This window comes from Ixodes scapularis, unplaced genomic scaffold (genome assembly GCF_016920785.2).
Source record: "Ixodes scapularis isolate PalLabHiFi unplaced genomic scaffold, ASM1692078v2 PGA_scaffold1__304_contigs__length_218370807, whole genome shotgun sequence".
NCBI classification, from domain to species: Eukaryota; Metazoa; Arthropoda; class Arachnida; order Ixodida; family Ixodidae; genus Ixodes; species Ixodes scapularis.
Window position 1 is genome coordinate 27,013,759 of NW_024609846.1, and position 22,900 is coordinate 27,036,658.

The following is a 22,900-nucleotide window of genomic DNA, read 5'->3' on the forward strand; positions in this document are numbered from 1 at the left end:
TGCGTAGAATGTCGGCACTCTCCCGAACGTGCCGTTGCGTGCACGTTTTAAGCGGAAATGGTACCAAACTATCCTGGACTAACCTGGGCAACGAGAAACAACTCGACTCTGATCATTTTTCCAACCTTGTTTTACTTCTTAGTATAATTCGACATCATTTCAATGTCCTGTCAAGGTCGAATTAACGAAGGATTGCCGCTTCAAAACTATAAACGCGATTTGTATCCCGGATAAATCTGGCCGACCGTGGCCACGTCTCGGTAATTGAGCTTCATAAAAAAAAATTTCGAGAATGATCCGGGCAAAGAGGCGCATTTTTGTCTCCTCGTTACGGACGACCCGCATTAAGAACGATTTTTTGGGCAACTGAGGTGTTCATATTAACGAGACAAAACTATTAGCAATCTTTAATTACCACAACCCCTGCCACAAACATAACAATAGCCTGGTCGCACTCGCTGGAATACAATTTTGTAGCTTCAAACTGTTTAAGTCTAGTGGGAAGCAGTGCCGAAAGGCCACCCACCAGGACCTTGCTGTTGCCCACGGTGCGTCGGATGTAGTCGATGCACTCCAGCTCCCGGCTCTGGAGGGTGAAGTTTCCCGAGAGGCCCGCCACATCGTACAGGAAGTTGGAGAACATGGCCTTGCCCTTGGGCGTCAGGTCCACCTCCGGGTGGAACTGCACCCCGTACAGACGCATCTTCTCGTTGCCAATCGCTGTGGGCAGAGGGGGATGCAAAGTGCCGTCCACGCTCGTTAACACCAATGTAAATGGGACGCTGAGATGGTAAAATGAACTAGCCAAGTCTAAGAAGCGGGACCACGCTCGGCATCGAGTAGACCAGGGAAGGCTTGGAACTGGCCCCCCTCGTTAGCCACACACGCCCGCAATCACCTTTTGCCTATTTTCTCGGAAAGCAATAGTCACCAGGTTCTGCACACAAATGCGACGGAGGCAAAGAGCGCGACTTGGAATATCCCCGCAAATTGCACGGTCACGCTTGGGCCACATCGGTGTCCCAGCAGAAACAGTTTGCGGTAGTTGCCAGAGGGCTCTTTTTTCCTTGTAAGAGGGAAAGTGGATGTAACGAGCTCACAAACTAACCTTACAAACAAACGTAACGAGTGATTGAAGCGAAAAAGCACAGTCTCACGAAACCCGTCCAGTCCAATCCAAACCGGTCCAAACCTAACCCCGACCGTCTAAACTAAAGCCGGCTGCGTGCAGCGGATCAATAAATGCCGACGCATTTTAGAAGAGCCAAATTCCCACCTGCCACCGTGGATCCGGAAGTGGCAATCACCTTGAAGTTCTCCGCCGCCTTCTCGATGCTGTCGCCGTGCGTAAGAAGCGCCTCCTCTTCCCGATCCATGCCCCTGCAAAGGCGTGCGGAAAGGCGCTCCAGGCATCCCAAGAGCAACGATGGTTCCCGGAGACTCGCAGCCACCGAGCATGTTTTGCATCGCCATAGATCTACAGACTGTCACCGGACCGGGAACTACGCCTTGGACTTTCTGGTCCGGAGTAACGGTCGCTCGCCTCCGACCGCAGCCGAGCAATTCTTCGGCCGCAATTGCCACGAGGGGGTTGAGAGGCCCGGACACTCCGAACAACAATGTACGCGCCAGAGAGCCGATGGCTCATAGTCCCGTATCAATGCGCAACTGGGATCAGTTAATATAGTGAAAACTCTTTACTCGGGAAGGGTAGGAACAATCCAAAGAACCCGGGTGCCCAAGAACCCCCTGGAGTGGTCCCTCCTTCCCTTCCTAGGAACTCAGTTTGCAAACCCAAGTTCTAGACAATAGACTCGTACCATATTCGAAGCAATCGTAGGGGCAAAATGCCACTAGGATTGTTTCTAGAGTACAGTCATCCGTCGGCTCCTCAATGCCCTAGGCTTCTTAAATGATCCGTGAGGGTCATGCTGCATCCTCATGTGGAGTCCAGGCCGCCAGACAGGTATGGGACGTGGCAGGCCGTACTCCTACTGCTCGCTAAGCCGAGGCAGGCCCTTACGACCGCCAAAGGTTTGCGCTTCCACGGGAGCTCTCGCCAAGATGAATGGATGCAACGCGAGTGAGCTCCGGTTTCAATTTCGTGCAGTCAGGGGTGGACCAGCCAGTTTTAGTGTGGAACAATTTTTGGAGCTGAAAATATCTCACTTTCGAGCACCACGCGCATTAGTTTGGAGCGGTTCGGTGCAGTTCCCCATTAGAGCTGCCGGCATGGATCGATGTAATCAATGACGTGAATCCCGTTTAAAAACCGAAAGTTAGCAGTTACCCTGTGCTGGCCAAATTGTCCTTCGAGTGCTGCGAAGCTGGGCCATAAACTCAGTCAAATTCGTGTTTTGCTTCCATCAGAGCTAGTGGACAAGGGCTTGCAGGATTGATGCAAGTGTGCTAACCATTGAGAAGTCCGTACAGAGTATACCAATCTAACCCACTCGATCGGGGAACTTTTTGGCTAGGGGGCCGGAGCATTGAATGGAAGTTTATTTGACATATGAAATGTCGGGGAGGGAGGAGCAAAAGGTTGCCGAAGCTACCTGACGAGGCTCCATTCCCCTTTTCGGCGCTACACCAGTCGCAGCAGCAGTGTACATGTCATACATAGAAAATTCAAGCTCAAAGTATTTTCACAGACACTGTTTTGACATAAACTAAACACAAACAAAACACGAACTAGGATGATTTGCCTTAAATCAATTCATAAATGAATGCGCAAAATATTAATCACCTGAGTCTGGACAGCATGAAGCAGTGACCCAATATTTAACCCGAGAGCGTAAAAGTGCACTCCTTTATTTCCTTTTTAAAGCTCCGCAAAGAAGAACAGCAATTTATAAAATCTATTACGTCTGAAAATTTGTTTAAAATTCCAGAATCAAGAAGCTAAATTTCTGTGACCCCCAGGAACCTGTTTCAGTGTCGAGGGCAAAAAATTAGGCAAGACCATATAAACGAGGAAAGAATAAATAAATAAGCCTAAATGAGCATTTAAATAAAGAAATCTAAATTAGAGCAAAATTTGTTTAAGAAAATGCGAGGTGCATGAACACATGTGGGCACTTTATTTTTAAATGCTATATGTTGCTAATTATGACATTAGAAAATAATTGCGACCCAGACAATTCACGAAGCATAAATCAAAGCGCATACGAGCTTCGGCATATTAACGCGGCATAGAAGAGGGCTAATGAGGACAATGAATCTGATGATGACAACGTGCGAGAGTTATGACACAGATCAGTTACACAGACAGGGCACTACAAACAGTAATGCTGGTCGTGACAAAGTACAACCAATAATGTGGCGAGAGAACCCCTAAAGCGCAAAAAAATGTCTTTTTATGCACTTATTTCTGCGTTTGTAGCAACAAGCCACAGGCCGGGCATCGTTGGAAAAACCGCGGAAATTCTAGGGGCCTCCGCTGGTCGCGGTTTAAAGACCACTTCTCTAGGTAATAGAGAGAGGCAAACTGGGACTACAGAAAGGCTTTTCACATGACACTATAATCAATGTTGTCTGGACTTCATACCTCGTAAAGACAACATGCTTCGTTGCAAATATATTATTTGCAGCGACACTTCCCGACGACCTCTCACTGTGAAAACATTGTCCGATGCGCTTCGCTTTTCCACGGCTGTGATAGCGATCTAGCTGCTCGAAAATCCAAGTTAGTAGACAAAAGCTTTATCAATAAAAATATTTCCGAGTTTTCTAATGTACAGACATTTTAATGAGTAGTACTAGCGAGGATTCATGTGATTTGACACGAAAAAAGGCAACAATTCGTAACCAAGAAGACCCGACCCAGCATGCTAAAGAAACGAGAACCATGTGCGCGCCCCATTTCTATAAAACGGCATTACAATTCTGAATATGGGCATGTGAAAAAAAAAGAATTCCTCACGCTTGGCAATCTTCGGTAGTGCACTTCAAAATGCAACTAAAACTGTTAAAACTGTGCCGCGTTAGGAATGTCGGTAAAATTGGGGTAAAACAATGCCGCACACCTGGAAACCTATATTGGACTGTGATGGGCCAAACCCCACTGGATTCCCACAGTCCAGATGAAAACGAAAACTCTTCCAAAAACCAATTCGATCGCGTACTCATTTGCAGGTTTGGCGTAGTTTGGCACAATTTCTTCCTTGGGGCGCATCAATGCGCAGGCAAGCAGGAACTTGTCAAAATGGCTCAAATGGTGCAACCGGACCACCCCTGTGCAGCGCCGAGTTGCGCTACTTGGTCAACGGGTCATTGAAACCAAAACCACTCGTCTCCACGGCCAACCAGGTCCCATAATGCAACGTGCGCAGTGTAGCACGACGGATTTTTGAAAGCAGTCCATTTTAGAAACCTACCCACAAACTTTCACCGCAATGTCCCGAGGATAAATGACGCAAGTTGTGCCTGCGAGGATCTTCTTATTTGGCCTTCCGAGTTTAAGCCGACTCGACTGAGATTTAGCGACGACAGAACCTTCCTTTTCTGGCCCAGGGTGGCCCTCAAATAACCTTCCAAGTTTAAGCTTCCGCAAGTGCTCGTCATTCTTTAGAGCGCGTCTTGCGGACGCATCTCCAGCCATCGGGGTAAACAACGGGCGCGAGGAGGCGTTCCTTCGGCCCAAGGCAACGCCGCCACTTGGGGCGAGCTCAGCAGTGCGCTCTCACTTGAACAGGGGGCACTTCTGGTCCACCTGGATCTTGAACTGCCCGTCTTCCCGAGAGTCCTTCTGGGTCACCGTGCCTCCAAACTCACGGTTGATCATCTACGCGAGGGGAAAAACAAACGGGACGCAAATTAATTCCTTCCGCTCGGAGACCCCAGATTTCAAAGGGACAGTCAACGAAAATGCCGAGCAGCACGACACGTCCGACTGCCTCTGGCAAGGAGCCTTGTCCCACACTGCCACCCCACACCAGTCTCTCGAACTTGACATCTCACAAAATTGGCCAAAGCTTTTGTTCTAGAATATGTCGAGACGCTCCGGCCACGGTCATCGTCGCAACCCCAAAGCAGTGACTTTTAAGGCTCGTTCTCAATAGGGACGAGCGAAACGACCGGGAGAGGTGATGCCAACAAAGTTTGCAGTCAAAGATTCCTTGCCTTACAAACAGATCTGACAGAACCGCCAGTACCGGCGGTGCTGCACACGTAGAGAGGGAAAACGACGTTCCAGTCACCGAGCTCGGCCGGTATGCAACAATCCCTCCCCCCTCTCTCTCCCTCTCTCTCTCTCCCCCCCCCCCTCTCTCTCTCTCTCCCTCGTCTCTCTCTCCCTCTCCCCCGTCTCTCTCTCCCTCTCCCCCGTCTCTCTCTCTCTCCCTCTCTCTCTCCCTCTCTCTCTCGGATTTCCTGGCAGACATCGGCCACCAACAAGCAAGGGTGTTTATTTGAAAAATAATAAAGTCAACCATTTTATAACCAAAAAGAAGAAAGATTGCGGCAGTAGTTTCTTTCATCAAGAAGCTCTGCAGAGTGAGATGCAACTTTTTGTAGAAAAAAAAGATCCTAGATTCACGTCTCCCGGCGTGCTCTTTAAATTTGAGTTCAAAGTCCCGCAGACTTCCCCGTGAGACGACCCCCAAGACGCTCGAGACAAACAAGACGGTGCAAAGGACTCGCCTGCATGCCATAGCAGATTCCCAGCACGGGGAGGCCACACTGGAAGATCTCGGGGTCGTACTTGGGAGCGTCCGGAGCATAAACCGAGCCAGGGCCCCCCGAGATCACAATGGCCCTGCGGAGAAAAGCGGCGTTTCAAAAAAACCGATCGGAGAGGGGGCGAATTGGCCGCCTGGGACGTGACAGGACAACTTGCGCCATCTAAAGGCCCATACGCACATTCGCGTTTGAGCGCGGTGCGTTCCGTAACGGCAAGCGGACGCGTTGCGTTGCGAAGACCGCTTGCGCCAAGCTTGTACACACAGTTGCGTTGACACGCAGTCAACCGCAGTCAAGAGCCAATAAGAACGCGCTATCGTCGCTAGTGGCTCACCAATAGTAAGCGAAATCCAAGGCAACATGGCGGCGCACGGCAACGGCGTCGGTGTTCGATCTTGGGACAATCTCGCCGGCTTCCCCGACGTTTTGTCAGGCTTGAACCATCGCAGCCTTGGAAAATACAGTCCCCACCGCTCCCCAAAACGAAAAAGCAAGCACTGCGAACGGCGAACCGGATACGTCTCGCCGAGTCGGCCGGGTGGGGCGAGCGAACACGTCATCCCCCCTCCTCTTTCGACTTCTGATTGGTCGAACGCACCGCAACGCTTTGGAAAGTTGAGCGAGTCTCTACTCGCTTGCGTCGCGCTACCGAGCGTTGCGGGAAGGCGCGCGTCGCTCTGCAAGCGACCGCGCCTGGCCGCAAGGACTCCGCAACGCACTCAAACGCGTTCAAACGCGAATGTGCGTATGGCCCTTAACGCAAGTAGGGGCAGCCCGGCAGCAGTAGAGGCAGCGATTGCAACGCCATGTTTTGAGGCGGCGGAAACAACAACCGTACGCTTGAGCGCGGAAAGAGCGCCCCGAAGGAACATGGATGTTAACGGCTCTACCCGTCCTAGTTGCCGGAGTGAGTGATCAACATATTTGACGTCGCCGTGACGTCACCCTACTTTTCTCTTTTTTTTTGCTCATTGGTCGCTCTTTTCTCGCTTCTTCGCTCGCTCAGGTGCCCGGAGCGCGTTACAATAGCCAAGGCTACGGCTGCGCCGGCCTGGTTCCCCTTCATGGGTGCTTTTACTAAAACAATTATTCGCACGCTACCGCAAAAAACAAAATAATTTTTATTTATTCTTTTTTTTTTTTTGTGCACGGCGAGTGTCTTTGCCAGTCCTTTGTCCTAACTGGTTGTGATGTTTCCTTTCCTTTGCAACTTTGGCATATGGTTTTGTTTAATGTTGCTTGCCATTTTTATTACTGATTTCTTATCAATATGCAAACTTGGTCAAAAAAAAAAAAAAATAAATGAAAACTTTTTTTTTATTATTATTGAATTGCTTAGGCTTGTAGATTGGTCCCAAGAGATAGCGGGTTGGGCTCCTAAACAATGGCCCGTGCAGACCTCCAAACCGTAGTCCATTATTCCCCAAAAATGATCACGACAGCCTTTCGACCGCTTCCGACGTTGGGCGAAAAAGGCTCAAGTTGCCCATGTGCTGATGTTTATACAACATCTGACGTTGCAACAAGATCGCAGACCAGTAAAGTTGCAGGTTAGTTTCGGTTTCGGTTATATTGTATTTCTACGACTGAAAATTATCGAAATTTTTGGGGGAAATTTACCTGCTGCTTTAGGCTCAGTTTCTTGCGCTCTTTCAGAAAATATGCTTACCGTAACATCCAGAGAGATGCCCCACCCCCGAAAGATGACCCACCCCCTATCTTTGGCTCGATTCGCTACTTCTTTTTTAACACCGAAAAAGAGCCCACTCCTAGTAATTGCAGTGTTCGGATGAATGATGACCTCGTTGTAAATGCGGCTAGTTAGCTATGGTGGGATATAAGCTGACATCGCTGACTGAGAAGTCATCTTTGCTTCATCGTCCCTCACCACAATAACAAGTTTCTTTCAACTTTTCTCGACTGCACACCAAGCATTAGCCTACTCCCAATTTTCACCCAACTTCCTCTCGATTTTAGGTGGGCTCTCTCTAGGAATATTCTGCTAGTTGAAAACGTTCAAAATAACGAAAGAGCTCCCATTACGACCCTTATGTGGTAAATCTTATCGAGAGGTTTCTTCGGGTAAGCGCATTCAACAGAGGGGCAGTTGTAGTCACCACCGAAACTGAAACGAACAGAGAAACATTTGACCGGCAAAAACCAGTCGCTTTGGTACGTCTCCCGTCGACGTACAGAGCGCCATCGGTGTACGAAACGTTAGACAGATATTTCAGCGGCTAGAGGAAACTGAATTTCCGAAAGGGTCCATTCCCACGGCCGATTGGCCAAAAGCCCTTTGAAGGGGCACAGGCCTTGTCGCACGTTCGGGGGGAGGCCGGAAGGAGGCCCACCTGTATCCCTGGTCGAGCAGGCTGCGGGCCGGGGTGGACAGGGGCAGCATGACCGACTCGACGCAGAGCTCCCGGATGCGGCGGTCGATGACCTTGCCGTACTGGGCCCCCGCGTCCAGGATGGCCACCCGCTCGCTGTGCAGCACCCCATTCAGCCCCTCGCTCTGGCCCGTGTCGTGCATGGCCCGCTTCGTCCCGCAGCAGCACTGCACCCCACACAGTCGTCACCCTCCAAACTCTATGGCCTCCCGGGCCACAAAATATACCTTAGAAAAGAATCCCTACGTAAATATAACTAGATCGGCATTTAAATACGGAAATTCAAAGTGGAGTAAAATAAACGAAAATTTAAGGTGTATTAATAGAAAACCTATGAAAAAATAATGACTCGCAAATAATACGGGCGAATATACCGTATATATAGTCTAATTCAAGACTTAGTTAATTATGTCATTATACAATAATTGAAGCCCCGAAAATTCTCCGGGCATAAATCAAAGCGAATATGAACATCGGCATATTTGCGCAGGACAGAAGACTAAAGGGAATGGTAGGACCAGTGACAATACGTGACACGTACGACACAGGGCACTAATATATGCGAGTTAGTTTTAACGCAGTTATGCAGACAAGAAACACGGGACTAAGAATGGATATGAAGGTGGTAACAACAAATCTAGAACACAACCGTCAACGGGATAATAATCGGCCCGGACACAAAGCATTTGGTGAGCAACGCGGTTCCCTTACACACACTTATTTTTGTGCCAGTAGCAGCAGGCCCGCCAGAAATGGGCTGTGGGTCGGGGTCTGGAGACCCCGACCTATGGGGGGAGGTCTCACGCATTGCGATCTCTTCGGAACAGCGGGGCACAGACTGGGGTGTCGACGGTTCTGTGTGTGGTTTCGACGGGCCCATCGCTGCCTCAATATACGTGAAGAAGCCGAGAAACATCGCCCACAAGGCCTATGTAAAACACCGGGGAGCACCCACCTTACTTTTGCCCAAAACTGCATCAATCTAGGCAGGGCGCTTGTACGGTCGAATCGGGTGCTTAACGTAGAATCTGCAAATTCCCAAGTTTGGGAAATGCTGACAGTGGGTGCTCGAACGAAGTGGGCGTTTCTGCGATATTTTACGGTAGTTCTTCTTTAGCTTACTTTGCAGGAAAACACCCGCGTCGCATAAAAGTAGATGAAGTTGACGAGCGCGCAAACAACCTCAACTCGTCGCAGCAAGACGAACGCGTCTCACCTCTCGTCCGCATTTTTTCTGTTGGGACCGGCGAAGTGAAAGCCTACAATTTGCCGCGTCCTACTTCCGTCTTAACCCCCCCCCCCCCACCCCAAGCTATGCGCAGTACCGGGCAGTTAGGCAGACTCGGGGCCCCTTAGAGCGGAAGGCTCGCCTACATTTTCTTACATTACATCACAGGAACATGCGCACTCGTACGTCGCGTGCAAAGCTACTCCTTGAATCGGTAGCTGCGCTTCGTACGAAGCTCGATTGTCCCAAGGACTCTCGACGTAAGCTCCCTCAACGAGACGTACGCAAACAGTACTGGGTGAACGAGCCCCAAAGACCGATATACAGCCTCGGTTTTCTACAGGGAAGGTAATCTTCTCCTAAACTGCGAGTGGAGGCCGCATTGGGGAAAGTTGAAAGGTGGAGGACGAGCAAGAAAGGAGGGCGGAAGGAGAAATGTCGACCTTTAAGCTTCTGCGAGTATTCTTGTCAGTTTCGACGACGTAAGTGTGCAAGATGCAACGGACTTGAACAAATTTCGTTACGTAACATACCTCGGCCAAATTTTCTTACAAAGTCCAGTTCACATAGTATCGTTTACTTGCGTCGCGTTATGCAGCAGAAACTTACGTCCACTTACGTACACCCAAACATCCGTGCTTCGTACGGAACGTGGCAACCAAATCAAGAAGTAGACTCGCCGGTGACATTTGAAGCGCGGAGGTCTCAGTGATTTATAATGTAAAATATGAAAACACACCTGCGTGAATGGGCCTCAAGTCGGGTTTCTGCGAAATAACTTATTTGAAGAAACTGAAGTTTGGAAAATTCTTCCAAATGCAAAATTTCGTGGTGATAAGCTCCACGCATCCAGAAATACGATGCACAAAAAACAATGACACGAAAGTGCAGCATGGCACACCCCTCACACTTCTGCGCTATCAGCAGCTGCCCTCGTGTTTTCCGATAGTTAGGGGGTCAAAGAACTGCAAGAACCTGCACGGAGCACTTCGAGTGGGTTCCTTTGTGTGGTGAACGGTCGTCCGGCTCCGCTCTGCTACAGCAAAATGCAAAAAAGAGCTCGCCCCCTGGGAAGCAGGTTCCAAACCATCGCAGACCAACAAAACAATTCCGTCGCGCCGACCTTGGGATGCTCGAAGATGTTCACTCTTTTTCCTCCTTTGTTAAAAGAGCGTGCGCACAAACGTCCAACGTCGACGATAACGTCCGAAAAAGGTGCATCAAAAGGTGACCAATAGCAAACTCGAGGAGACTCCTTTTAGAGTCACCTTATCGCCACAGGCAAATTGAAAAGCAATGGCCTATACTCAGGGTATTTCTGTAGGCCACTGCTCGAGCAAAGTTTCCCTGTCTTTCGCTGCGAACAACCTTGCAGGTACGGCTCTACTGTTTTATCTAGCACTCGTAAATCACAATGCGTGAAGCGAAGTCAACAGTAAGAATAAGAGAAAGTTAAGTTTGTATTCCTGATGCCAGGAAAAAGATCTCTGTGAAAAAAACACAAGAGCCAAACTGTTGCACGAGGCTGTGTCGCAAACACTCGCAAATTATTGCTCATCCTGGTGAGAATATGCCACCTTTCGAGCATTTGGGTCTTAACCCAAACGTTAAGATATTTATCGAACGACAATAAATTTGTATCGTTCAACTTGAAACAGAACGCAAGCGGGACTATTTACGGCCTCCTCTCCCAATCAGAGATAGTGGCTGCCGAGGACTTAGCCACGCGCTCCTTACAAAGGTCGAAAGGGTCGCGGGAACTGCCACAAAATGTCGACGGTGCAACCGATGGCGCGACCGATCGTTGCAAGATTTTTGTCTACATCTCTTTCTCGTAGAGGCAAATATTTTACCACAGTTAACTGGAAAATCTCAGAATGCTTTGGCAACAATCAAGCGAGAAATTTTTGCGACCAGCAACAAATTACTGAGACCATTACGCGCCGAGCGTCAGACTCCAATTAAAAGATGCGCGGGTTTCATCGATGCCAGACACCAAATACGACGAACAAGATGCCCAGGTGTCCTCGCTGCTGTCCTTTTAACAGCCCCAATGGATGTGGCCCTACCACAAAAGTCACAACCTCTGCACACTCCGGTCATTCGGCACTGCCCGACAACTCTAGGAGTACACTTATTTATTACACTTTGCCACGCTCCTTATCTATAGACGAGGTAGAGATGACCATTCATACATGCACGCCAAATTCCGAAAACGCCCCGACAAACTTCCTTTTAAAGGCGTTATTTCGAACCGTGTACTTAGGAAACGGAGTTGCGATCAAAGCGCGTTGAGGTTCCATTGCCAGCGAGCTGCCTCGCTCGTAGACTTACTTGGTTCACGCGTCCTGTAACGCTCTCACCGAAGTGCGACGGGAGAGTTCAGTCGTCGGCGGGCGAGACATTTCGGTGCTGCGCCAACTTCCAAACATTGGTCAAGGTCAAGACAAGAACCTCACGTTTGGTTTCGGCTGACGCGAGTCGCTCCCGTCGGAAGCAAACATTCCAGCTGACGTTCTGGACCGCTTTTGAAATACGGACCTCAACAGTGAAGGGGCGGCCTTGACAAGGTCGCTACGCCAAATCTACACTATAAACCCCAATTTCCCTTTTTTTTTTTTTTTTTTTTTTTTTTTCTTTTTTTTGATTTGTGTTAACAGGCGTGAATATCGACTGACGGCAGTTCTGACACAGACATGCGCGCTCGGGTGAGTGTAACAGAACTAGCCTTCCCCGTAAAAGACGAGAATTCTCGAGCGTGAAATCCATCCAGACATAAACTGCTCGAAATAAAAGTGCCCATGTAAACTAAGCCTAAGTTTACCGGCCGATTCTGTGCGCTCCGCCGAAGTTGCACCGGAGTCCTCGTCGCAGTCTGGCCGGAGAAGTGACGCGGGAGATGAGCAGCTGCGTTGCGTAACCCAAGGCCGATAGGACAAGCAACCCCGTACGAACCGGGAAACGTGGTCTTAGCGCGACGTACGAGTCGAATTAAAGGGCTCTTGGCGACGCTTCCCATTCAAACTACGGAGCAACCACCGACACCGCTACGCTGCCGTGCCCCTGCGCTGTGTCGCTCGAGGTAAGTTTCCCACTTCGCTGCACCTCGAAACGTTCCGAGAAAGATTCTTAGAACCGGCGACGGGAAGACCGAAAAGCCCCGGTAAAAGTCGCTGCTCTCCCAGACACTATGCAAAGACGGGCACTCCGGACCGCCGGCGGTGAACGGCGGTGCTCGCAATTTCAGCGTTACCTCGGAGATCGGTTGGCGTAGGGAAGCCCCGCGGAAGGTTCAAGACCGGGACGAGCGACGGACAGGATGCATCCACTCACCGTCAGCAGAGAGATTTTGTCAAATAGCGAGAACGCGACAGCAATCACCACTGTTCCGGACAGATAAAAGCGCGTGCGCTGGGGTCTGCGCTCCAAGCGGCGGTAGCGGAAACTAGAAAGTTGTGTAACAAAATTTCCTATCTGTTTGTTCGCATCTCGTTCGTTCTGCGCGCCCCTCCTTGCGAAATACGCTCGTAAAATTCGTGTTGTTTGAAAGCCCTCCGATTTGTGAGGCCTTTGAACGAGATGATATTTCGATATTACCATTCGTTGCACGGCGGCTGGTGCCACTGAGCGGCGCAGATGGACGCTTCGGCTTGAAATCGAAACTGTTTTTTTGAAAAATGCCCCACGCTCCGTGTTTTAACTTTGAGAGAAAATCTTTGACGTAGCCGGGATTTGAACACCGGGCCTTTAAATCCGGTGTGGTGAGCTAACCACCAGATCGCTACGCTACACGAACCACTGCACGGTCTGGTACCTGACCGGATATTGGGAAGTCCGGTGTTCAAATCCGTGGGTGCGTTTGGGGTGTAAACAAACTCCCGAGGTGCGCAAAGAGGGACTTGCACGCCCATTTCACCCAATGCACTTTTTAACTTAACTTACCCTGGATATTGCCCTGTCCGTTTTTGTTTTTAACTTTCTCAGAACATATTTTTTTTTTCTTTTTTTTTTTTTTTACGCAGTTTATTTAGTTTTTGGTGTGATCGAGAGGCACATAAGCAAGAACACGCGCGCCTCGTGAAATCTATCTCAACTTTCGAGATGACGAAGGAGCTTTAACTTCTATACGACATCGCCGAACACCTTCGAGTCGCCCGAACCGCGGCCTCATTGTTTAGGCCCGAGACGAGTGAGGGTAGAGGGCCGAACACAATGCAATCTCCGAAACAGTGTCGTGCTTGCCTCCTCTGTTGTTTCCCGCCAAAGATCGAGAGAACCTCTGACAATGCATTTACGCTGGCCTAAATTTGCACACATGAACGAACTGAAGGCCCAACATTCAAAAAAAGAATATTTGGAGCCAATCACTCCACATTATCATGTCTCTGTATCTCACTTTCCGTATTTATTTCGCTATAGTTTTTCTCTTTTTTTTCTTTTTTCGCAAAACCTGGCGATTGGGAACCGACTGCTCTTGGTTTGTCTCTCCACTCCCTGCTACCTTCCCCTTTCCCGTCTTTTTATACATATATATATAAATGTTTTAAAAAACACGAAATTACGACGAGCGTAGTTGCAGGAAGTGTAAACTGACTTCTGGAGTCAACTGTCACGTCCCCCCCCCCCCCCCCCCCCAGGTTTCTGTGTAATCGTTTTTTTTTTTTTCGGCAAACACTTGATTTTTTGAGAGATTTCGTCCACGATTGGACTTAATCTTCGCACTAGATTTGTGCATGTTTGTAGTAGTAGGCACTGTTTGTCCAACTTTTCCAGCAGCTAGCCTCTTCGCTAGGAGCTCGTCTCTTCCAGAGTGCCCTTGCAGCGGCAGACAAGGGGCGGCAAGGAGGCCGAGGATCTTATCGGCGGCCCTGCTCAGACCACGCGGGTCACCCGACGAGATACGCCGCAGGGCGGGTCGCCGTCTCGCTCGCCTGCCTGCTCGGCCCGATAACGGCCGCCGCCTGAACGCCCTCATAAAAGATGGGCAATCGGCCTTTCTTCCAGGGTCATAACCGCCAAACGCCGCTGAAACGGTGACTCGAATTAACGCCAGTTCAATCGGACGAGTACACTTCCGCCGTTTCATTTGTTTCCGAGAAACTCATATTATGTGTATTTTTGTTGTTGTTTGTCGTGATGTAAGCGCGAACCTGAAACTAGTGTAGGAGAATAGGGAGGGATTCAACCGGTGGGGGAGGGGAAAGAAAGAGCGCAGGACCAACTCCTCCCGAAAAGACTCATTTTGCATACTTTGGCTTTGCTAAGTCTTCTTGTAAATAAGATATTCAAGACCTCCATGCGGGCAGCTGCTGCTCGGTGAACGCAGCCGGTGCCCCGCAAGTTGGACGACCGTCGAATGCGGCCATACTGCACGAGCTCTAAATGCGACGAAGACCCAGAAAAATTCCAACCTCGCAGCATTTTTTTTTTTTTTGCTTTGTTTTTGCTTGCACGAGCATTGCCAAGAGCTCCTGTTGCCTATCGTGCACAGGCACATCAAGTCAGCGAGCCGGTGCATGGAGGACGTGGGCACGTGCACGTGAAACCGGAGAGTCATTGGGTGCAGTGGCATAGTCAGGAATTTTTTTTCCGGCCCGGGGGGGGGGGGGGGGGGGGGGGGGGTTGCTGGGGTGGCTGCGATGTCCATGACTTGCGATGCTGAGTGGGGGGAGGGTGGGGTCAAATAACACGAATTCAACTCTGTGACGTCACTGCGCGGTGGTGGCGCGTCGGGCGCACTTCCGGTCTGGGGCTGTGGGCAGAAGTCCCCATGCCAGACGCGTATTCCTGCGTTGTCTTGAAAGGAACCAGACAAAAGCCTGCCTTCTCGTCAAAACGCCGCGACTGGGGCCGTACCAAAAATTGACCGCATCTCCACGTGGTGAATGATGTTGATTGGGGCGAAGCTCTGGTGGCGCTTGTCTGCGTAGACGCTGAGCCGCAGCATGCCGAGCCTTTCGTTCGTTCTCATCCATGTCAGAAAGAGAATGTGTGATATGGAACGTGGCTGCCAATATTAAGCTGCCAATATGCCAATACTTGTGGTCATCAGATTTATTTGTTTTGTTCCAGCACGAACGCCGGAAAACCGTAAAGTTGTTCGGACCAACTGCGGACTACGTTCAGAGCGTCTTCAAGTTTAAACGGCCGCCTGATCGTTCGAACTGTCGTCTGCTCTTTCAAACGTTTCTGCTTGTCGTCTGCTCTCGACGCCGGCCCGTAGACTAAATGTTGGTCCGGTACTTGCGATAAGAAGTAAGTGCAGGCCTCAAAAGACTAAAGTTTGAAGGTTGGTAAGCAGGCCCGATGTAAGCAGTAGATACAAGGATATGTTGATCATTGTTAACAGTGACCATCACCGACTTGTTATGCCTAATTCACTTGGTCCGATTCTGCTTGCGATTTTCAGTGTCGACGTCTATAACCAGCTATAGGGTTCAAGCTTTTAAAGCCAAAGCGGAGTCGCGATTGAAAATTTGCGAGCGAAATCTCATCATGCGAACCATGCTTTAGCGTACATACTGGAATGAATCGCCACATGTCACATTATTCACGCGAAGTTTTGTGGTGTAACGCGAAAAAGGGCAGGGGGACTCACACCGACGCAGACAACATCGCATTCCAATGGTTTGTTTATGATAACGGCGTTCCGTAAAAAACGCTCAATTTGGACGCGTTTCTAGGAGAGTAGATTGTTGAGCTAGTTGTTAGTAGCGCACTGTGCTGTCTGATTCTCGTCTTTTTGTCCTTGTTTTTGAGCGCTAAAATGTATTCCGCGTTTCTAGGTTTCGCTTTCTTATCGGAGCGCATCTTTGCGCCCGCGGTCCTGCTCCCGGTGGTCGCGGCGCGAAGCCACCCCCTCGCCTCGCTCGTAGCATGGAGGGAAGTTGGCCGCATGTGTGTTGCGCGTCTGAACCACTGGGGAGTAGGACCGCGGGCGCAGAGCTGTGCTCCGATAAGAAATCGAAACCTGGAAACGCATCCAAACGGAATGCATATATACAATATATGCATTCCGGCTTTTATTTGGAACTGCCGGGCTCAGCTCGAGCTGTCGCGCGCCCTAGCCATTTGTCTGGTGCGCTCTTTTTCTTCATCTATATAACATTACACCCCCTTTTGTTTTGCGGTCGTCCCGACCGCTATTAACAAAATATATATGTAAGCTTTTTTTTTTTTTTTTTTTTTTTTTTTTTTTAACGAGGGTGGTGGTGGTGGTTTATGGGGTGGGTCGGGGGGTGTAGGGCTTCATGCGGGCGACGTGGACTACATCGGAGGCTGCTCGGCGTCGGTCAGTAGTGTCTTGCTGTGGCTGCACGTGGTATGAAAGGTCGGAGAGCTTGCGCGCGACTACGTACGGGCCGATGTAGCGGTGGAGGAACTTGGTCGCCAAGCCCTGGTGACGCTGAGGTGTCCAGAGTAACACAAGGTCACCTATTTCATATGAAACGGGGCGGTGAGTCTTGTTATACCGTCGGCATTGGCCTTGCTGGGATGTACGTGTGCGTAGCCGGGCAAGTTGGCGCGCTTCTTCAGCACGACACACGAGATGTGCTACAGTGTCGGGAAGTTCGTCATTTTGACGGTAAGGTAAGAGCGTGTCCAAGAATGTGGTTGGAGTGCGATTATGGAGAAGATAAAATGGTGAATAGCCGTGAGTGTCTTGAACGGCGGTGTTGTATGCGTAAGTAACGAACGGAAGAACAGCATCCCATTGGCGTTGGTCAGACTGGACATACATGGAAATCATATCAGCAATGGTGCGATTGAAACGTTCCACCAAGCCATTTGTTTGTGGATGATATGCTGTTGTGGGTCTATGAATGGTTCCACAAAGATGTAATAGTTTTTGTATCACCTGGGAAAGAAATACTGTTCCTCGATCGCTCAGTATGTGACGAGGGGGGCCGTGTCGCAAAATGATATTGTGTGAGAGAAATGTGGCGACTTCGTCTGAGTTTGCTGACTGTAAGGCAGCGGTCTCTGCATAACGTGGCAAATGGTCCATGGCAACAATGACCCAGCGGTTACCGTTGTGTGTAAGAGGAAGGGGCCCCAACAGGTCGACACCGATGCGTTCAAATGGGCAGTGAGGTGGATCGAGAGGATGTAGAAGTCCAGCTGGTGCGGTTGTTGGCCGTTTTCGTCGCTGGCATTGGACGCATGATGTTACGTATTTGGAGATGTCGCGGTACATGCCGTGCCAGTAGAAGGTATTGCGCGCACGCATATAAGGTTTAATGAAGCCCAGGTGTCCAGCTGTGGGGTCATCATGTAGAGCGCCTAAGATATCAGGTCGGAGATGTCTTGGAACGACAAAGAGCAGAGTAGGACCATGTGGGTCATAGTTCATAGTTCTCTAGCGAACCGTCCAGGAGGCGGCACAACAGTCTCACACGCGCAACGACCCGTCGATGGTCTAATGTCTGCCAGCTGAGGCGCCTCAGTCGATTTTCATAGGTCTGGGGGGTGACCAGCGTCCGGTCCGTCCGGAGAGTTCGTGTTGCACGACGCTGGACCCCCTCCAGACGCTGAGAGAGCATGGGCTTGGTGGGGCTCCAGATGGAAGCGCAGTATTCTAAGCGCGGGAGCACCAGAGCGGTGTAGAGGACGCAAAAGGCCTCCGGACCGCAGGAGCGTGACAGCCTTGTGACGAACCCGAGGGTTCGACGTGCCTTTGCCACGATGTTGGAAATATGTAAGGTAAAATCCAAAGTAGGTGCAAGGGTCATTCCCAGAATCTGAAGGTGTGTGGCGACGGACACAGGAGTGCCAGAGAAAGAATAGCAAGGGGGGTCCACACTCTTCTGCTTACTGAAGCGTATAGCAGCTCTTTTGCTGAGGCTTAGTCGTAGATGGTTGGCAGCAGACCAGTCTCCAATCAGGGAGAGGTGGTCTTGAAGGCGGGAGCCAGAAGAAGGGTGGTTCAAACGGGACAAAATGGTTGTGTCGTCGGCGTATTGGATAAGCAGGGTGTTCTCTGTCTTCGGCATGTCATTAACATACACTGAGAAAAGAGTGAGTCCCAGCACAGAGCCTTGTGGGACACCCGAGGAAATGGTGAAGTCCTCAGACGAAGACCCGTGGAACGCCACCTTGTGAGAGCGACCAATAAGGAAGCGAGCTATCCAACGTAGCAGGGAGCCGTGTACACCAACACCTGCGAGCTTCTGGAGAAGAAGGTGATGGTCCAGCGTGTCAAACACATTGCTATAGTCTAGTTAGATGAGGTCCGTGGAAGTGTGGTCGTTCAGCGCATCGCTTATGTAGTGCGTGATGGTGGCCAGAACAGTTTCGCAACTTCTTCCTGGCCTAAATCCATGCTGCGACGAGGAGAGTATGTTGCTGACGGACAGGTAATCTAGAAGGGTACGATTTAGCATCCGCTCGAAAGTTCTGCACAGGATTGAAGTGACTGAGACTGGCCGATACGATGAGACGTCATTCACAGGCTTGCCTTTCCCTTTGTGTATAGGCGTCACCAGGGCCCGCTTCCAGAGGTCTGGAACAGCAGCCGTGTCCAAGAAAGACTGGAATATTGATAACAAAGATGGGGATATCTGCGGGCAGAGCAGCCTCACGAATGCCGGTGGGAAGTTGTCAGGGCCTGGTGAGAGCGAGGGCTTAATTTGTCGAAAAGCTTCGTGGAGGTGCTCGAGTGACAGAGTTATGTCGGGCATCAGGAGGCTAGGACATGGCGTGTTCTCAATGTTTTGCACGAGCGTTGAAAACACCGCGGCGAAGTGCTGGGCGAACGACTGTGCAATATCGCGTGGGGATGTGAGAGGGACGTTGTTGTTCACGAAGGTTGGCTTGTTGCTACTGGTCTGTAACCTGCTCATGTACGACCAGAACAGCTTTGGGTCCTCCCTGGCCTTGAGTGCAACGTTACGGGCATAGCTGATGTGAGAAGTGTGGATGGCAGCTTTCAGCGTTCTCTGAAGGTCCTTTGCTGCCCGGAGTGTCTCTGCCCACTGCAGCCGCGCTGCCTTCTTGAAAAGCGCTCTTTCTGACTGGCCGCTTTTATAATCTCGTGCGTAATCCAGGGAGCCCTCTTCCTCCGGGTAGAACGAAGTGAATGAGGAATGGACTCGCGTTGGATGGCACTCGCAAAATCCCACCATAATTCAAAGTTTGAGAGACAGTCACTTCCTGCAGTCGTCATGCACCAAGGCGCAAGGTGAGCTAAATTAGCAAGGTGAGAGTGGTCGGTTTCATGAAATCTCCATGTAGTACGAGCAAAGTGGCCCTTTCTGGGCAAGGAGGTTGCAAAAGACACCTCCACAGCCATATGGTCGCTACCACTAAGGCCGGGATAAACATCGCAGGAGAGGACCTTTGTAATGTCCGTAGTGAAGACCAAGTCGAGGAAACTGCTCCGAGGCAGGTAAGTGGGGCTGTGGCAGACTTGCAGAAGCCCAGCTGAAGAAGTTGAGTCCAGGAGAAAATCGTCAATAGCATCACCAGGAAACGGTTCGTCGTGACTCCACCAGTCGTTATGCGAAGTAAAATCGCCAATGATCAGGACGTCACGGTACGGTTTCAGCAATGCACAGGTGAAGGAGGCGTCGAGTAGCTTATAGGCGGCGTCCCGCGTGGAGGGGGGGGGGGGGGGGGGGGGGCAGTACAGTACACGCACCCGAGCACGACACTACATTGTGGCGTGTAAAGATCGAGGAAGATCGCCTCCAGGTCGGGGTGCTCAAGGTCGTGCCTCCGGTCGACTGTGAAGCCGGTGGGAGCGGCGACGAGCACTCCACTTCTGCTACTTCTGTCTCGGCGGTATACATGGCATGTGCAGTGCCCAAAGGCTCACCGTCGTGCACACTGGCGTCGAGCCAGGTCTCCGTGAGCAGGAAGGTCGTGTTGTCTGGTAGTGAGCTTACAATAGACTGAAAATCCTGGACCTTATTCTTCAGGCCACGACAGTTCGTGTACCACAGGTTGAGAGGCTTACGCACTGTGCCACCGGCGTCAGGCCGGCTGCCCGACGCGTCCAACACTATATATATATATATATATATATATATATATATATATATATATATATATATATATATATATATATTATGGGTGGTTTCATCTCAAATCGTGCAGGCAAAAAGGGTCAAATTTTTAATTGCGATGAAAAAAATATATGTTATGGCGCCGTTTCTAAAACCGCAGTCGACACAAGCCGCAAGTTCGTCGGATTTTTTGTTCTCGACTTATGAATTTTTAAAGAGGCCGCGGCTAAAAGCAGTGTTTTTCACACCCGTCGTGGGTCGGATGTTTCGCTTGATCTCCCGTCATGGATTTTCAGTCCACATTATGTTATCTTTTTTGAAGCACTCTGTGGACACATTTAAAAGGCTCCAATACCATGAAATAATTTTAGGCCTTTTGCGTTTTTTCTGTAAAAATGTCAAAAACGCCTCCTCGGTCAATTGTTGACGAACTTTGACAATTAATTACTCGCGATCTACTTGGGTTAAACCGATAGTTTTTATGTCCACGGAGAGCCCAAAACACACTCTTTATATTTATTATAAAATGCCTTGACTGTATGAAATATCCTTTGCGGTACGTTTACGTTAATATTATGCAAAAACCAAAAAGTACCATTTTTAAAATTGATTTTCTCAAAAAACCCATTTTTTATTTTTTTTTATTTTTTGTTCAAATGTAGATATGATAGTTGTCTACACGAAAATCAAGCCTAGAAAGTGTATATTTGGTTTGTATGTTCTACATTTAAGCATCAATATCGTACAAAAACGTGTTTTTACGGCTCGAAATGGACTTGCGAATTGCGCGTCTTCACAAGCTTGGAAATAGTTTTTTTCTTTTTTTCAACGTTCCCACATAAAAATGAAATACAGTATTTCCACCCTGATATATTTATTGATTATTTAAATTTTATTATAGGCGGCAAGCTACATCGGAGGAGTTCCAAGAAGAGAAAGCAACACTTCTTAACAGACCAGCAGGTGTCGTAAATTTTTAACGAGTAGGAGTCGGCAGACGTTGATTCGGGGCCCTCATTGGCCTGCATGAACGTCCCGCCCTTTCGGAGCCAGCAGATGACCACGACCTTTCGCGCTCGTTGTGTTAGATGGGACGGCCCGTGACAGTAAAGCAAGCAGCGCACCCTGTGTCACGAGGAGGGAAATGGTACGATTGTGTCGTTGACGCGGTGAACAGTGACAGCCACCCAGGAGGAGTCTGTCAGAGTATTGCACAAGGGAAAGCAAAGGAATCGTTGCCTGAAAGGATGAGGACACCACGGCCTTACAATGTCGACGGTCAACAACTGTTCTGCCAGCCAAAACAACGCCGCGTGCGCGCTAAAACCGGCGGCGCGGGACAGAAATCCCGCAGACGCACACACGAAGATGGGCCGGTTTCGTTAGGGATGTGGGGAAATTTGAAACCAGCCATCCGTGCATCCGTGAAACGATACCGCCTGTTTGCCCTAGCTTCGAGCGCCCTATCCTTACCTTGAAACGGCCGTGCTCTCTCTCTCTCTCTCCGGGGAGATCCGTTAGCACCGAAGGGTTATCTATTAAACTTCAGGAAGAAAACGAGATGGGAGTGTTTAAGTTTAATTATCCCCACCAACCCGCTCGTTCTGTCCTTATAAAGGGTTATCTCTTTTGGAAACAGCAAAGCCCGGAGACTGACATTAAAACGAGCGTGTTGGTAAATATACTTGTGTTTGTCCTTGTCAACTATAACCGTTTGTGAAGAGTGGGCTTCTCCCGAGATGAAACGTTAGCTCCTGCTGACGTGTTCTTTTGAAAAAGGGAAGGGGAAAGAAAAAGTTTGAGTAACTGCAGAAACTACCTCGAAAGCTCCTCTCCCGATATGAAGCTTGAAGCATAGTCTCGGTTACCTTCTCGCGCATCGCCTGCTCGAATCTATTCTTCACTTTCTTTCGTACAGCCACTGTTCCGCACAGCCGTCGTGGATGTGCATAATAGAGGGAGGAACAGATTCGAGCATCATCTGGACGCCGTCATCCTGCCAGACTTCAATGTCGTAGGACCGACTCGTGTGTGTTTCTTCGCCCCGCTGAACTTTGTTTCTCGGGTGCGGTTTTTTCTGAACGTTTTTTTTTTTTTTTTTCAATGTTTTTTTACTAACTGTTTGTTAGCACTGTTCAGTTGTTGGGTTTATTTCGTCATGGCGTAGCGGCCTGGCGGTGATGTAGAGAGCGTGTTCGCACGCATTTGGTTGCGTCCCGTTTAGGGAATGCCCGGGGGAGTTGGTTTTTGTTCTTGCCATGTGCGGCTGAGTTTTCCCGTCTTTATTAAATTATTAATTTTTTGTTTTGTTTTACCTTTACGTGCCGTCGACTTCTTTGTCTGACTCTCCACCAGGCGTGGAGCTATCGCATTGCCACCGCTCGAACCTAAATACTTTTTTTTTAACGCAATTTTCGTTAATTAAGATCGGAGTTGGGCAATTTAGTTCCTATTTATTTATTTTTATTTCCTACCCCCCTCCATGACACACTCTCTGTGTGTTTCGGACCGTTTCTGTGTCACCACTTTTGTGTATTACGGAAGTGAAAGGACATTCCCTGGTGACCTGTGCGATGTGCGGTGAACAAGCCCCAGTG

At 49.6% G+C, this 22,900-nt stretch overlaps 1 protein-coding gene across 4 annotated transcripts in view; it reads right to left on the reverse strand.

Annotated features, from left to right (window-relative positions):
- The window catches only part of LOC8052995 (GMP synthase [glutamine-hydrolyzing]), a 33,771-nt gene extending 21,021 nt beyond the window's left edge, over window positions 1-12,750 (reverse strand). The window contains exons 1-6 of one of the 4 annotated variants that reach the window (XM_040215535.3): window positions 12,631-12,750; window positions 8,031-8,236; window positions 5,641-5,755; window positions 4,686-4,783; window positions 1,277-1,380; window positions 527-720 (exon numbers count right to left, since the gene is read on the reverse strand). In XM_040215535.3, the coding sequence (XP_040071469.1) occupies window positions 527-720; window positions 1,277-1,380; window positions 4,686-4,783; window positions 5,641-5,755; window positions 8,031-8,212 (693 nt within the window). In that variant the 5' untranslated portion in view covers window positions 8,213-8,236; window positions 12,631-12,750. Of the gene's footprint in view, window positions 1-526; window positions 721-1,276; window positions 1,381-4,685; window positions 4,784-5,640; window positions 5,756-8,030; window positions 8,237-11,631; window positions 11,650-12,121; window positions 12,262-12,550; window positions 12,586-12,630 lie in introns of those variants that run through there. The other 3 variants (XM_040502819.2, XM_040215534.3, XM_042290662.1) reach the window with 3 other exon arrangements.
- Between the last annotated feature and the right edge of the window lie 10,150 nt (window positions 12,751-22,900).